Source organism: Myotis daubentonii, chromosome 4, assembly GCF_963259705.1.
Source record: "Myotis daubentonii chromosome 4, mMyoDau2.1, whole genome shotgun sequence".
Classification (NCBI taxonomy): Eukaryota; Metazoa; Chordata; class Mammalia; order Chiroptera; family Vespertilionidae; genus Myotis; species Myotis daubentonii.
Window position 1 is genome coordinate 75,550,913 of NC_081843.1, and position 16,317 is coordinate 75,567,229.

Here is a 16,317-nt window from a genome sequence, read left to right on the forward strand (position 1 = left end):
ACCAAGTGGCACCAGCCAGGGCTGAAACACTAAATCTCAAAAAGACATGTTGACACACAAGGGTGAAAACTGGACTGGATCATACTACTTTCCCCAAGTGGCTTGTAAGCACATCAGCACCCTGTCAGAGGAAATCAGATATTTAAGAGCAAATATTTTCTTTTTTAAGCTAAAAAATGTATTTAGAGAGAGGATGAGAAACATCAATTTGTTGTTCCACATATTTGTACATTCACTGGCTGATTATTATATGTGCCCTGACGAGGGATCAAACCTGCAATGTTGGCATAATGGGATGATGCTCTAACTAACAGCTACCCAGACAGGGTGTAAGTCTATTTTTTAAAAGATTTTTTTAACTGATTTTTTTTCTTTTAGACAGAGAGAGAGGAAGGGAAGGAGAGAGAGAGATATAGAAACATCAATGATGAGAGAGGAACATCATCAATCAGCTGCCTCCTGCATGCCCCCTACTGGGGATCGAGCCTGCAACTGGGCAGGAGTCCTGACCAGGAATCAAACTGACAATGTTTTGGTGTACAGTATGATGCCCAACCAACCAAGCCACACCGGCATGGCTAAGAGCAAATTTGTAATTAAAATGCCCTTCTTCCTTGGTAGGGCTGGAGGCATCAGCATGTTTACTCAAATATTGCCCTCGGGTCAGTTCTCATCTTTCCCTCTTTTCACACATATGACAGTGTTAAGGCATGTGCTGCCTGACGTGATCTAGGACCCAGGCCTTGAGATGTTCTTCAAATCCTTCCGTTGATATTAAAAACTAAACAACTGCAAGAGCTTCAGAAATCACGGCTGTGTGTTAAACAAGTGCAATGCTTGGATGCTAAGCCATTCCTTTAAGGATCATTATTATAACGTTTTCAGACATTATGTTCAGTAGAGTTCAGTGATGGCCTCAATTCTTCTTCACTCCCTGTAGCCACGCCTTTGCCATGTGACTTCAAAATTCCTTTCACTAAAGAGGCAGTGTCTACTTCTCCATCCCCTTGAATCTGGGATGGCCTTGGGTTTTGCTTTGGCCAATGGAATGTGACTATAGTGAGGATGTGGCACTTCTAATCCTAGACCTGCTTGTTTTCTCTCCCCTCTTGCTCCTCTGCCATTGCCCGGAGAATGTGCCAGGGTTAGCGTGCTTGAAGATGAGAGACCTACAGAGCACAGCCAAGTTGAGGCCTTCCTAAATCAGTGATGAGTTTCCCAGATACGCCAGCAGAACCCCAGAGCACAAGCAATAGTGCTCATTATTACATGCCTCTGGGCTTAGTGTGGTTTGTTGTTTAGCAATACCTGACTGTATCTCTATGTCAACTGAAGTTTTTAAAAGTCAAACACAAAACTTAAAAATAGAAGCCACTCATTCCAGCACCAGGCAGACTGGACTTCCACCCCCTGCATGTTCCTGAGGTCACGGTTTTTTCAGCTAAACCCAGAGATGAGACTATATCCACGTGTGCTTTCTGGTAACCAGGCACTGCTGCTATCTGCCAGGCACTATCTCTACAAACTGGAGTGGAGTCGCCACTGTAAACCCCCAGACTCTTTGGCAATGGTTTTATGTATGAGATTAGAACCTTTTAAGCTATCTTTCCCCCTAGAAAAGAACCCAAGAGGGGAGAAAATATAGAGCAAAGTATATATCACCTAAAACAAACTTTGAATAAGCACCTATATTACTGCTACATTAAAATTGCCCCAATTTTATCATAATTGTAAAAATTGTCTCAGAAGATGACTTTAAAGATAGGAAAGATGAATTTTCTCAGTGCTTAGACCTCCAACCTGGCGAGGACTATATTTTGCCTCAAGGCTGTATCTTAGGGCCCTGCTACACCAAATTGTGACCCAAGGAATCGTTATGTCAACATCGTCTGGGAATTTGTTAGACATGCAGACCCCACCCCAGACACTGCTGCGTTAGTCTGCAGTTGAACAAGATCCCCAGATAATACGAATGCATGTTACATTTGAGAAGCACTCTCCTGAAACAGTGGTAGGTATCTACTCTGGCTTACACATCGCCAGAGGAGCTTGTAAACAACACCCCCAGGCTCTGCCCCCAAAGACTCCGATTCCTATTGGTCAGAAGGACTGGGCCCTGGAATTGTTTAGAAGCTCTACGTGCAGCCAGGCATGAGCAGTGACTTACAAAGCTTCTAAAACTTCCAATGAGGCAGAGTTGATAAAACTCTAAAATCTGAGGTCTTCAAATTCCATGCTTCTTAACTATTGTATCATTAAATGAAAAAAAACAGTTAGCTCCTGGAGGACAGGGATCTATTTTAAAAAAATGTTTGGTTTTTTTGACATCATGTTGGTCAGTTTCAAGAGCAGCTAGGTACCTCGGGATAAGAAAAACACAACGAAAAAACGCAAAGACAATCGAGAACCTGCCCTTTCATGCATCTTAGTACTGGTAACCCCACCTTTGGTCATGTTCTCATTCCCCTGGGTGGGTCACAGAGCAGCACACTAAAGTGCCCAATTTTGTGGTTATTAAGAGGGACAAAACAGCCAACAGGCCCTGCCACCGCCCAGTGTCTCCAGCTACTATAAATGCAGCTTTCAAAGCTCATCTCCTTGGGGCTTATGAGTCATTTCCTGAAGTGATGAACACACAGAGAGCTGGGTAGAAAAGTACTGTGCTATCTGAATTCTAAGATGTTGCTGACTCTGACCTCTGGTTTTCTCTGTCTCCAGAAGAGCAGCGGGCAGTCACCACAGTCCTCAGGGCAAGAAGCGTGGAGCCTGATGCTCACCTTATAGTGACGGCACCATGGTGGTGCACAGCAGCTGGATGGAGACCAGGCCTCACACACAGCTTTCCGACCTCGGGCCACAGCAGCCACACAGGCCGCATTGCCTTGATTCAGTTTCTGTTGCTGCAAGTTACTGACCCCTCAGCTGTGGGGCTGACAGAACCCAATGTGGGGGCCTTCAGCAGTGGGCCAACTGGCCACCCCTTCTGTGCTCTATAATTGTGACCAGTTTCCATGTCTTCTTGAAAGTGATGTCATTGGGAAATTTTGCATAAGAGCAGGGTTCTAAAACATTTTTAGCTCAGATCACCTTAATATTACAAATTATTTAAAACCCCCAAACGTTTTCATTTGTGTAGGTTATATCGAGGGGCTGTAGCAGCTCATGAGAATTAAAGGAATTTTCAGGCCAACTGTTAAACCACTGGAAGCTTAAAATTGGCAATAGAGAGAGTATATATACATCATGGAAACTGGCAAATGCTAAAAATTAGGGGCTTTTTTTGGAGATCAGATTTAACAGCAAACCACTGATTATACCTACCAATAGTTACCACATTAAAATAAAGAACTTGGGAAAATATTTCTTTTACTTAAAAATAACAGTAAACCCATTACATGTTAACAAAGATATTTTCTGCAAAAGTATTTTCTCCCCCAAGCAATAACTTAATGAGAAGAGTTGCTCTGTTTTATATTTCTGCAAATCTCTTTAATGGCTAGCTGAATAGGAGACAGTCAGATTTTCATATCTGCTTCATTATTCAATCTGTCACACTATCAGGTATCTTGTGGCCTCTGGAAAACTCAACAGTATACTCGTGAGAGAATCAGACCGAGAAAGGACAGATAATGTCTCAGTGTTTTAATGTAGTTTTGACCTTGTATGTGTCCTGAAAGGGTCTCCAGGACTCCAAAAACCATTGCATTGGAACACTGCTCCACGCAGCTCAGACTGCAGCTTACTTAATTGCAACTCCTTCATAAAACACAATTAGGTTGATCCCTAGGCCCCGTAATTTTGAAAGGAACAGCCTCACAGCTATGCCAATCTGCCAGGAACTTACTGTTGGTGACTGTGTTCCCCCTTCATTTTTACTCTGACATCTAGGTGGAGATAAGCTACTAGTGTAGGGTGCAGGCCTCAGAAAATTAAAAAGCTTGGTCACATACACTGCTTAACTTTTTCCACTTGTTTTCCGAACTCAGACTTCCTGAAGGACATGCCAACATTTTTCTTAATTTCTTAAATTCAGAAGTATAACCTAAAATTTTCCACTTTATATAGTCAACAACCAAATATTCCATTTCCTTAAAAGTTGTATTTTTGACTTGGTGGGAAAAACAAAACATTTTTGTGTTAACAAAATCCAAGTGTGTTTTTTTGAATTCAAACATATTTTGAAAACTAACAATAGAAGAGTTTAAAGGTCCCTTTCTGCTTAGAGTGGGGATTCTGTTTCGGTGAAGCTGGGCGACTTCCTTCAATATATCTACTCCCGAAGCATGTGTGGGGCCCAGGCCCCAGAAACCTACGAGTGTTAACTTAAAATTTGTGTTCCCAGAACTCTTATTTAGTTGAAATAATTTTCCTGTTGACTATGAATGTAGAAATACATTATCAGAAGTTTTATTGATTTTCAACTCTCATTTTGCTTAAGGTTTCCCCTCCTTCCCTCTACCCCAGAGAGTGTTGATGGCAAAGGATCGTGACTCAAGGACATCCCTTTTTTGGGTCTCAATATATCATCCTGGCTCTGATATTTGTTTCTCTCTAAGAAGGAACTGTAGACTCTATCCTCTGTCCCTGTAACCTAAGAACCTGAACATATTATCAATGATATAACCTTGAATTTTCCTAAGAAGGGATAAAAAAAAAAGACCCAGAAAGCGAACCACCCAATGCCTTCGGTAGAAATTGTGTTCCCCCACCCCCATCCCTTCTCCATGGTCCTTTATCGACTACGTCACCCAGGTTCTCTTGACCTCTGGGTTTGGGTTAAGATCAGGAGCAATGGGAGGCACCAGTGAAAAATCAGAGAATGGGGGTCAGGGTATCCATCCTCCACCTGTGGTCCTGGGCTGGTAACAGCTTCCCCAACTGCTAGTCCCCGGGGGAGCTTCACTAACCCGTGGGTGACTTAACCCAGTCCATACCTCTGCAAATCACCTCTTCGTTAAACGCTCTTCAGCTAAACCTTTACACTGGCCTTCCTGTCAGGGCCCTGAAAGATACCAATAAAGATCTGTTCCAAACAGGTACCAAGCAAACTTTTTGTTTATTAATACAGGTTACACACATTTTTTAAAAAGCGAGAACATAAAAACAGTGACATAATATTTTACAAGTACAGACTGATAATAAAGTAGTGATGGTCATATTAAGTCAGAGGAATTTTAATATGTATCTACAGACTGAATAAACAATGACAGCAAATCTCCACTGAGTTAGATAAAAGGAATATAGCAACAAAATTAATAAAATCAATGTTAGCTTCTACTTACAATACACTTTAATGTAAATTATTCTAAGGCATTTGGAAATAGTTTGTTCTTTTAAATAAGCATTTGCCTTGGAAATTTCCATTTTTTGATTTAAGGTGCCAACATTTTTTTTTTTCCCATATGGAAAAAAAAGATACATTTCAACTTAATTTTCAAATTATTTTGTCAAATCCATGAGGATTTTCTATACTTGACACTCAATATGGGGCTAAAAAATGCTTTAAAAATAATCTCATTAACGATTAAGAAAAGTGAGTGGAAAATATAGAATAATTTTGCTAGAACTGAAAGTCAATTTAATTTTCTTCAGTTATTTTTAATCAGACTGACATAATTCTTTTTTAAAACCTGGTCTGGGTAATTTATTAAAAACATTTGTAAATAAACAGTGTCCATGTATATAGACTGAAGGACTTATTTACAAAAATGCACTTCCTGTATTGTATTGTGTTTTAATCTCAAGTTATGACCACTTGTAGCAGTAATCCAAAACTCTGAACAAGTAATCCAAATGTTCAAAGTTTTTCAACTGACAGGCTGTGTGAAACTGGCTGGATGACATCTGGCTAAAAACACTTCTTTACATAACGACAGACTTACTATGTACACATCACACTCTGTGTCTGGTCTGCTTTGTTCTGGAGGGGAGGGCCTAGTCTTAGTCACCTCTATTGCCCAGCGCCCATCAGAGTGCCCGGGCACATAATGGGTGGTCATGTTTGCTGCATGGCTGCCTCCATCTGAGAATGGACCTTGCAGGGTAACTGCCGGAAGTGAACGTGCCTTCTTTCTGTTCTTAAAAGGATTGGGCAGAGAAGTGTTTCATATTCATTATCTCCTGGGATAGCACATCTTATTCTGCCAATTTCTACTGAACTCGGTCATTCATAGCCAACCCCTGAGGGGACCCCAGGAGAGTGCATGTGGTGGTCCTGGATTCCTTGCTCTCTGGGAGGCTCAGCTGCAGGGTCTGGAGCGACCCTGCCTAGTATGTACTGCTTGGAGCTCTCTATCCGGGGCCAACCTCAGGTCACTAGTGGGGCCTATGCTCATTCTTGGTTTATGTATACAATGTGTAAAACATCAAAAATGCTACCCAGCCCTAGCCAGTTTGGCTCAGTGGATAGAGTGTCAGCTGATCCCCAGTAGGGGGCGTGCAGGAGGCAGCCAATCAATGATTCTCTCTCATCATTGATATTTGTATCTCCCTCTCCCTTCCTCTCTGAAATCAATAAAAACATATTTTTTTTAAAAAATGCTACCCATATCATGTTTCCATAATTTAAAGAATTCAAACTTTGATATGTTTAAAATGAAAAACAGATTTTTTTCTACACATAGATAGCACTGTTCTCTCTTAATAACTTAAAGCTGTTGACCAAGTTCAAAATAAACTTATTTGCAAAAGCCGTGTAAGTCCAAACTACAGAATCCTTCCCTACAGATGGACATCTTCAGATGCTCTGGGCTAACCTCCGCCAACCTAGACCTTGCATATTAAATCAGAGAATCATAATTCTTTTTCATAATCTCTTGGGGGGAAAAAGAGGGTTTCAAAGTGTCTGTTCTATACTGCATTGCAAACATGTGTAGTATATATATATACATATACACACACATATATGTAAGTCACCTAAATATATCAAAAAGTAATATTCAGTTATTATTGTAGCATTGGCAATACTGTCTTGGAATAGCACTGTTTTCTATTCATGTTATCCTTTTCTGTTACTAATAAATATATACCCTTAATGGCCCTCTTAAGAAGGAGGCATGCAAATCACACATTTATTGTTTAAAAGAGTAAATACTATTTTTTGGCAGGCACTAATAGAATCCTCAGGTTCTTTGCTTTTTCAAATATTTCTCTGTAACCTTCCAGCAGCCGCTTTCCTAAATTAGCAGCTTTTTGTATATGCTGTTATTCAGGTTAGTAGAGCAGGTGTCCACTTTACTTGCCATCAGCTGACCACTGCTGCTACTGGGATCAGAACTTTCTTTGCAGCAGAAGATACTGTAGAGGTACCTCTGGCACTCAGAGGAAGCATAATAGTAAATCAAGGGATCGATGCAACAGCTTATGCTGCTGACACAGACACAGAGGAGGTAGGCAAAGTAGGCAGCCTCTGTGCTGGGATTCTGAGAGAGGAACGCGTAATGCAGAATCAGGAGGACGTTTGTGGGTCCAAAGCAAACGATGAAGATGCAGAAAACAGCCGCGGACAAGAACAAAGCCCGGGTCTTCTTGCTCTGGGCGGCGACTGTGGAAGAGCTCAGACACTGGATGATAGACACATAACAGACCGTGGAAATGATCAGCGGCACAAAAAAGAAGACAGCAGAGAAGGCCGAGAAGTAATACGCGTAAAAGCCCGTGAGCAGGGTTTCATTGAGCACGTCATGGCAGGTGGTTATGTTGAGCCCAGGCACCTGGGTGGTTTGCTCCTTGAGGAGAAGTGGCACCACCCCCGCGATGGCCATCGCCCAGATGACCATACAGGTGAAGGACGCCCTCCCCATGGTACGCCAGGAGAGGGACTGCATGGGATACACCACGGCCAGAAACCGGTCAATGCTGATGACTGTCATGAGCATGATGGAAGCATACATGTTACAGTAAAATGCTGCGGTGACGAAGCGACACATTTCAGACCCAAATTTCCAATCACTTCCGGAAAAGTAATAGCTGATCTTAAACGGGAGCACAGACACGAAGAGCACATCTGCCGTGGCCAGGTGCAGCATGTACACCACGGCAGGCTTCTTGATCTTCATTTTCACGATGAACACAACGATGGCCATGATGTTTAGAGGAAGGCTGATTATACACACGCCAGTGTAGACGGAGGGGATAAAGAGAGTCAACCAGGCGCTGGTCAGATAGCCCGAGGCATCTTTTGAGATGAACACATGGGGTGGTTTTTGAAGAGGCCTGCTGTGATTGATGGAGCTTAATCTGTCTTCAGGTAACCCACTTCCATTTTTGTCCTCATCGTCGTCGTCCAATGGGAAAGCCTCAAATTTATCCTCGGAATTCCTGAGAAAAAATGACCGGGGAACCACAGTAGCATTTGTTGCTTTTAAATCTGAAAAATATTTTTTTAAATAAAATTTAAAAGAGAATGAATTAAAAAGGCTCAAGAGACAAATAGAGAGTGCATTTTACTGTTGCTTTTGTTTTCTTATGAGGAGAGTGGGTGGGAAACAACAGGTGATGCACAGATGGATTGCAGACTTTATCAGAGAATTAGCTAACTCAAAAAACATTATGTTTTGACACAAGCGAACACTTTCAAAACTCTGCTCCTCAGAGGAACAGAGGCGAATGATACACTTTTCAAGATCTGGCCTGAGAACCTGACATGAAGGGAAAAAGTGATTTCTACACTATAGTAACCACCATCTACATAAACGAATCATTTCCAGGCTATATGACTTCTCCTACCTCCACATGCCTTCATGTCTACGTTTTCTCCATTTAGTTTCTCCTTGAAACCTATACCATTCAATGGGAAATTACATCAAACATTGAGGAGACTTCTTTTTTAAAAATATATATATTTTATTGATTTTTTTTACAGAGAAGAAGGGAGCAGGATAGAGGGTTAGAAACATCGATCAGCTGCCTCCTGCACACCCCCCACTGGGGATGTGCCCACAACCAAGGTACATGCCCTTGACCAGAATCAAACCTGGGACCCTTCAGTCCGCAGGCAGACGCTCTATCCACTGAGCCAAACCAGCAAGGGCAAGGAGACTTCTTAAAGGTTATGGAGTGACAGGGAAATTCAGTGTAGGACCAAGGGCTCCAATTGCCATGACCATTATCCATGTGACTGTAGTTTTCCTCTACTATCTTTAGCTTGTTTACCCAACAGAACGTCCCAAATCTTTCATCCTATCTGGGCCCAAACCACTGTCACTCGGGGTATCTTCTAATATAACCACAAGGAACCCCAGTTATCTCCTCGTCTCCTTCCTCAGGAGGTCAGTGGAGTAACAGATGGTCCAGGCAGATGGCCTTCCTTGGCTTAGTTCCAGAATGCTACATGCATTGTGGCAGATGCCAGGCCAGCCAGGCTCTTTGAGTATCAGCCAGAAGTCAAAATAAAGGCTCAGTTGCATGCTTCCTCCTTTTATAATGTTCTTCCACCAAAATCATCCATTTTAAATGTTCATCAAAGAAATGCAACACTTAGCTGCTGGCATTCAACCAGCTTTTCCTTCCAAGAAGCTTTGCTAAAATCCTGCCATTAAGGAGAGTCAGACAGAGGGCCTTTGTTGGTCTTGGGAAGCTGAGGAGTGGGGAGAGACACCTAGAGGGAAAAGGGCAGGGTCTCCGACATTGGCAGTGTTCACAACAAAGACTGGCCTTGCAGGTCACCTATTACTGATGTTAGAAAATGTAAAAACTGGCTTGAAATGGGATAAATATAGTGGATTTTCAAACTTTTGGTTTTGTTTTTCAGGGTGGAACCTTCCTGCAGACAGAAACTCACACAAAGGCATAATGCTAGAAAAGATAGTTCTGGCCCGGCCGGTGTGCCTCAGTGGTTGAGCATTGACCTATGAACCAGGAGGTCACAGTTTAATTCCCGGTCAGGTTACAAGACCAGGTTGTGGGCTTGATCCCCAGTAGGGGGCATGCAGGAGGCAGCCAATCAGTAATTCTCACTCATCATTGATGTTTCTAGCTCTCTCTCTCTCTCTCTTTCCCTTCCTCTCTGAAAAAAAGAAAAAGATAGTTCTGCTTCTGCTATGGCTCTGTGAGGTCCTACCAGGCTCAACCATCCCTTAGAATAAAATTACAAACCCCTTCCTCCCTGAAATCAATGACCTAAAGGCATTGAGATTCCCAGGGTGGTGTTGGGAGGGGAGGAATGAATGATATTGAAAGTCGATGACACCACTGGGTTTCTTGTTTTTACTGGTGTTTAGCTTGAGAGAAGGTCAAAGTCAGTGACATAAAGGATGGCTAAGACTCAGATAGGAAGCCCACAGTCCTTCTACCCTAATGAACCAAAGGACAGAGTTCAGGGCAACCATGGGAACTGAAAAGTGAGATGAAATTCCCAGAGAGGGGCAGCCCTAAATTCCAATGTAATTTCTGCCTCAGGCTTTGGATGACTCGTGAATGAACCATGCATGTGTTGGAAAGATAAGACAACTTAGGTGCTATTAGAGCTTTCTGTTCATTAGGAAGCATCTGCAGTTTGAGTCCAAAGATATTAATTGTCTGTAAAAGTTAAACACCAAAATTCTTTGTGAGAATAAAACAAAATTCAGAGTCTTTAAAGTATGACAATGTCTAGCACACAATCCAGAATCACTTGATATTAAAAAAAAAAAAATCAGAGAGTGTGACCCAGTCTTAAGAAAAAAGATAACTAATGCAAACCAATCCCAAGATGAACCAAATGTTAAAATTGGCAGGTAAGGATTTTAAAGGATGTATTGCAACGATGCTCAACGAAGTAAAGAAAAATATTTCATTGAAATAAATGAAAAAGTAGAAAATACCAAGAAAGTAATTAATGAAAATTCTAGAACCAGAAAATAAAATACAATAAATTAGCATATATTTCCAAAATAAAGATTAAATCTAGAGTAATACCAACTGATAGGAGCAGGGCAGGGCCTGGCAGTAAGGGGTTGAGATCAAACTACCTCAGCAAGGTCATGAGTGGGCCCCTGAGGGTGAAGGGGTAGCATTGTAGGAGGTCTGTCACTGGGAAAGGACAAATGTCTCTCGTGATGAGCCTCTGAGTACACGTATGTCTAGATCAGCCGTGGGCAAACTATGGCCTGTGGGCCGGATCCGGCCCGTTTGAAATGAATAAAACTAAAAAAAAAAAAAAAAAAAAAAGACCGTACCCTTTTATGTAATGATGTTTACTTTGAATTTATATTAGTTCACACAAACACTCCATCCATGCTTTTGTTCCGGCCCTCCGGTCCAGTTTAAGAACCCATTGTGGCCCTCGAGTCAAAAAGTTTGCCCACCCGTGGTCTAGATTAATCCTCCAGGGTAATAAACTGGTCCTATTCATCTCTGAATCTCCAGCACCGGGCACATGGTAAGTGTTCCTTAAGTTGGTTTTTAATTACAGATTTGCATTCTCATGTTGGCTCTTTCAGGAGTCACTTGCCCCTTCTGAACTCAGTCTCAGAGCCATTAAGTGATTCTAATACCTGTCTGGTCTACAAATATGAAACAGGACATGCATTCACTTTGCAAACTATAAAAATTAATCAGTGTAAGAAATTATTATCTTGCCCCACTCACTTCAATGTAGCTTGCTTTTAGACTCGCTCTCAATTATTTTAAATTAAAATGGAATCTAGGTTGCTCTTCTCTCCTATTTAGGAATGCTTAGTTTTTTTTCCGTATGATAAGGGACATGGACGGGTTGTAAAGTGTGTAGTCCCAGCATTCAGAGCTGCAAATCAGATTTCAAATTCGCAGCCTTTTCTAGAAGTATCACTTTCTTCCCTCTGTGATGCACCTAACTTATTCTGTGTGCATCCTGACCCAGTCGCACGGAGGTCTGACACTGGTCCTGATAGCCTCCGGGGAACGGGAGGCTACCCTCAAGGTCAAAACAAATGTGTGGGAGCTGAAAGAAAGAATGAATGGGTGCTGGCAGTTTAGTACCACTAAGATATGTGTCCTTAAAAATGCTGACCCAGAGGAACTGTAAAATAACACAGATCTCCTCTGCAGTTTTGGGAACCTAGCCAGATTAAGGACTTTTGTCATGTGTGCAGGGTAAAAAAGTGCATGTGTGTGCAAGCACACACACACACACACACACACATGAATTAAGACACTACCTAGAGGAGTGATAAATTTTTTTCTTTAAATATTTTTTTTAATATATTTTATTGATTTTTTACAGAGAGGAAGGGAGAGGGACAGAGAGTTAGAAACATCGATGAGAAAGAAACATCGATCAGCTGCCTCCTGCACATCTCCTACTGGGGATGTGCCCGCAACCCAGGTACATGCCCTTGACCGGAATCGAACCTGGGACCTTTCAGTCCGCAGGCTGACGCTCTATCCACTGAGCCAAACCGGCTTCGGCGAGGAGTGATAAATTTGAAAACTAGTAGACACTCATAACTAAGCTTCATAGATACTATCACTTGATCTGAAAACAAACTATTAGTATTTACTCTATAATTAGTACTTTGGCAATAAGTATTTGTTTTCAAAAACTCCTCCCCGGGCTAGGCCATCTTGGGCTCTACGGTGTTTATGACAAAATCACTAATACCCACTGAAACATGAAATTGCTGGGCTGGGGCCCATTCAGAATGCAGAATCTGTTGATTAAATATTACTGCCCAAGATGTCACCTTTTCTTGACACTACAGGTTTGATATTCTAAAGGCTTTTGTAGAATTAAAGAATGTCAGCAAACTTCTTTGCTTGTTTAAGTATGTACCAGCATAAAAATAAAAAAAATTAAAAAAGCCAGCTCTCCCTCCCGCCTTCTCCCCCCACAGGGTGTTACATTTTCCTTTCTCTTCCTAAGCTCCCAGGGCCCTACTTTTGCTTCAGTAACTTGATTCCTAAGCCCATACCCAACTGGCTCACTTTCCCGACCTCTGTGACTCTCCAAATAAACTTTTTCTTTAAAAAAACAAAAGAAGAACAAAAACCAGTTCCAGGTGACTAGATATATCCAGCCAGCTCACGGCCCTTAGGCTGAAATTGAGGTTTGGGCATCTGGCTTTTCCTCCGGTCCCAGCACAGCTAACAGGTCAGGAAGAAAGTGCCTGTCAGCACGCCAGAAGCGCTTGTAACTCATTGGTGCTTTTCTTGTTAAGTTATGGCTTCACACAAAAAGCAGCCACGTCCTAAAATCAATTCTCACACTTCTTGCTAAACTGCACTTCATTTAGCTTTCTCTAAATGACTCTAGAAGAGTCATTTTGTTATTGAATGTAGCATATTGCTAAATAGCTTAAAGATGGTCTCTCTAGCTCCAGAGATTTGAAAACATTAGCAAACCAGGCAATGCTTTTTCTGACTTGGACGAGATCTGGCCTCGCAGCAGAGTGGTAACGAGATGCTCTTTCAGGGTCCCATGGATTCACGCCAGGCCAGCCTCCAGGGACACGCCAGCCTCGGTTCTGACGCAGAGCTCTGCCAGGAGGGCTTTTTGGGAATTAACAAAGCAGAAGTTCCAGGACCTTGCCCACACAGAGCCGGACAGTTGTACCCTGCGCTTTTCCACTAGTGAATCAACACTACAAGCTAAAGAGAAATAAAACAGAGGATGATGGAAAAAAAGAAAAGCAGCTCCATTGGGGGAAGGTCCCTGCACACATGACAGGGTCCTCAATCTGGCTAGGTTCCCACTATAGCTCCATTGAGGGAAAACAGTGGTGTTATTGGAATGCCACACAGCCTCAACTGCAAACACATGCCATTTTCCAATGAGAAAGACCAGTGCTCCTTAAAGAAATGGTGGGTCCCAGATCTGGAGTAGGAAATATACAAGATGAGCCTTGAGCATCCTCAACAAATATTAGGATCAGGTCCGAAAGACTCTGGAGTCAATCTGACCGGACTCTCACTGGCCAAGGTGCGACAATCAACCACCAAAAGAATAATGGCGGAAATGCATCGAAACAATTGAAACATGACAAATGCATTGCGATCCATGCATTCATAATGATACTAAAAGGAAAATAAAGCCCTTTTGGTCACCTTTGGGGGAAATTAGAGGACCAGGCCTGAAAACTGGTAAATAAGACCAGTTTGAAGCATTTATCCTGCCTTTTCAGGGAAACCAAATAATCAGTAAAAGTTCTTCTTTATAAAATAATTCTAGTTCATAAACACAGATGCCATAACAGATTTAGAAAAGCCTCATGTTGAAGCTCTTAGTGTAATAATGAATTTAGCTCAGTGATCACCAGTGCTTGCTAAAACTGTTAGGTGAAAGGATGATGAACTTTTGGCTGGATCAAGCTGACAATACTGAATCCACTGGGCAATGTTAAGATCTAAAGAGAGAGAGAGAGAGAGAGAGAGAGAGAGAGAGAGAGAGAGAGAGAGAGAGAGAGAGAGAGAGAGAGAGATAACCTGGAGGTGAAGTAATAGGAAGTACAGGGCACCACTGATGAGGTACGCTTGCATAAACCAGACCTGAATTTGATTAGTTTCTAAATGTACCGACCATATTAAAAAAAAGTGCAGGGGACATATGAGCCTGTGAAGCAATCCTACAAGATGCAGCTGGCCAGATCCAGCATGTAGGAGAGTTTATAAGACATGACCCAGTTATTTGACAAATAAATAGAAATGGAAAAGGAGGAGAGGGGAAACAGTTACAGATTAAAAGAGATTTCAGAGACATATCAACCAAGTGCAGTAAAAGGCCTTGTTGGATCCTGATTCAAATTAAACCAACTGTAAAGAAGGTACTTATGAGACAATCAGTGAAATTTGAACATTGACTGAACAGTACATGATGTTAAGAAATTGTTCAGTTTTGTAGGTATTATAATAGTACTGTGGTGATGTGAAAAAAAAGGAGGTAATATCTCTAAGAATATATACTAATATATTTGTAGATGAAAGGATATGTCTGGCATTTGCTTTAAAATTTGTCCAGTTTGTGGAGAAGAAACGCAAGAGTATAGACAAACAAGATATGAACGGTAATTATACTGTTTATTTTTGGGTATCTTTGAAAATTTCATAATAAAAAGTACATGTAAAACCCCCAATTTTTTTTTTTTTGCATATTTACTTGCCACTGGAATCTAAGGCAAAGGTTTTTGCTTTCATTTTTCTTCTGTTTTGAAGGGGGAGAGGTTCTTGAACATTTGTTTCAACACAGTTTTACATTTAGAGAATTTGATAGCAACTCCTAAGGCTTTTCTTGGAATATGGAGGAACTGGTGTCTGAAAAACACTTCACATTTGTTGAGCACCTACTGTGTGTCTGGCACTTCACTTACCTCACCTCATGTAACGCTAACATTTTTACATAAGCATTATAACTCTCACTTTATGGACAACACGGAGGCACAGAAAGGCTGAGTAACTCATCCAAAGTCACAGCTAGTAAGTGGAGGAGCCAGGATTTTAATGTAGATCTGCCTGACTCCAAAGCTCATCCCTTTGAACCACACCACACTACCCAGTCTCTTTAAAACAAACAAACAAACAAAAAACAACTTGTGAATTCAGGACCTCCTAAAAGAGTACTTTTTTTTTTTTTTTTTTTTAAGAATTTCACCCAACAAATGAACCTGCCCATCCTTTTAACAATAGCAGGGAGTACATGGCCATGTGAATGTGTAACTTAAGTCAATGATGCCCACAGGTGTTGCTGGAGAACTCAGGAGTCCTGTTGACCCTTGCTGCCCACCGACCACATACCAACAGCCCAGCCCTCACAGACAGGACAGATGTCCTCGAGAGACATTCAAGAACAAAACAGAAAAACAAATCTTTAAAATATTGCTCAAGATGGAGTAGAAGCAAGAGCAGAAAGGGAACAAAAATCTTGGCTGTGGAAAAGGCAGAATTAAAGGACGAAGTGGGAAACACTGCCGTGCAGAGTAAGAGGTTGCCAGTATCAGAGGTTGCATCCTTCCATCCCACATCCCACTCAGCTGGAAGCACGGGAAAGCAAACCTAGGAGGAAGCTGGGAGAGAGGCGTTACAGGGAAGTGCAAAGTAAAGACAAAGGGAAAATGTAAATGCCACTGTACCCAAGACCTGAGGGGGGTGCAAAGATGACAGAAGGGAAGTGTGGGGGGCCCTTGCCTGGAGCCTCCGGGAGGCCAGGGCCTGGCACAGGGGGCCAAGACACCATCTGGCCTCTCTGGGAACTACTCGGACTCCCCCGTGGTCCACACTTCCCTAGGCCGGTGCTCACCCAAAGTTACAGGCCCTGAGCTCAGTGTCCTGGGAGTGTTGCTCTCTGCCCTCCAAAACCTCCAGTTAAAATGAAAACGAATTTACCGTAAAAGTTGGTCATCATCACCATTTCCTCCCGATATCAAGCTG

At 42.0% G+C, this 16,317-nt stretch overlaps 1 protein-coding gene across 3 annotated transcripts in view; it reads right to left on the minus strand.

Annotated features, from left to right (window-relative positions):
* Positions 1 to 5,037: 5,037 nt before the first annotated feature.
* F2R (coagulation factor II thrombin receptor) overlaps positions 5,038 to 16,317 on the minus strand; it is an 18,175-nt gene continuing 6,895 nt past the window's right edge. For 2 of the 3 annotated variants that reach the window (XM_059694284.1, XM_059694286.1), the window contains exon 2: positions 5,038 to 8,368. In XM_059694284.1, the coding sequence (XP_059550267.1) occupies positions 7,176 to 8,368 (1,193 nt within the window). In that variant the 3' untranslated portion in view covers positions 5,038 to 7,175. The remainder of the gene's footprint in view (positions 8,369 to 16,317) is intronic. The other variant, XM_059694285.1, reaches the window with a different exon arrangement.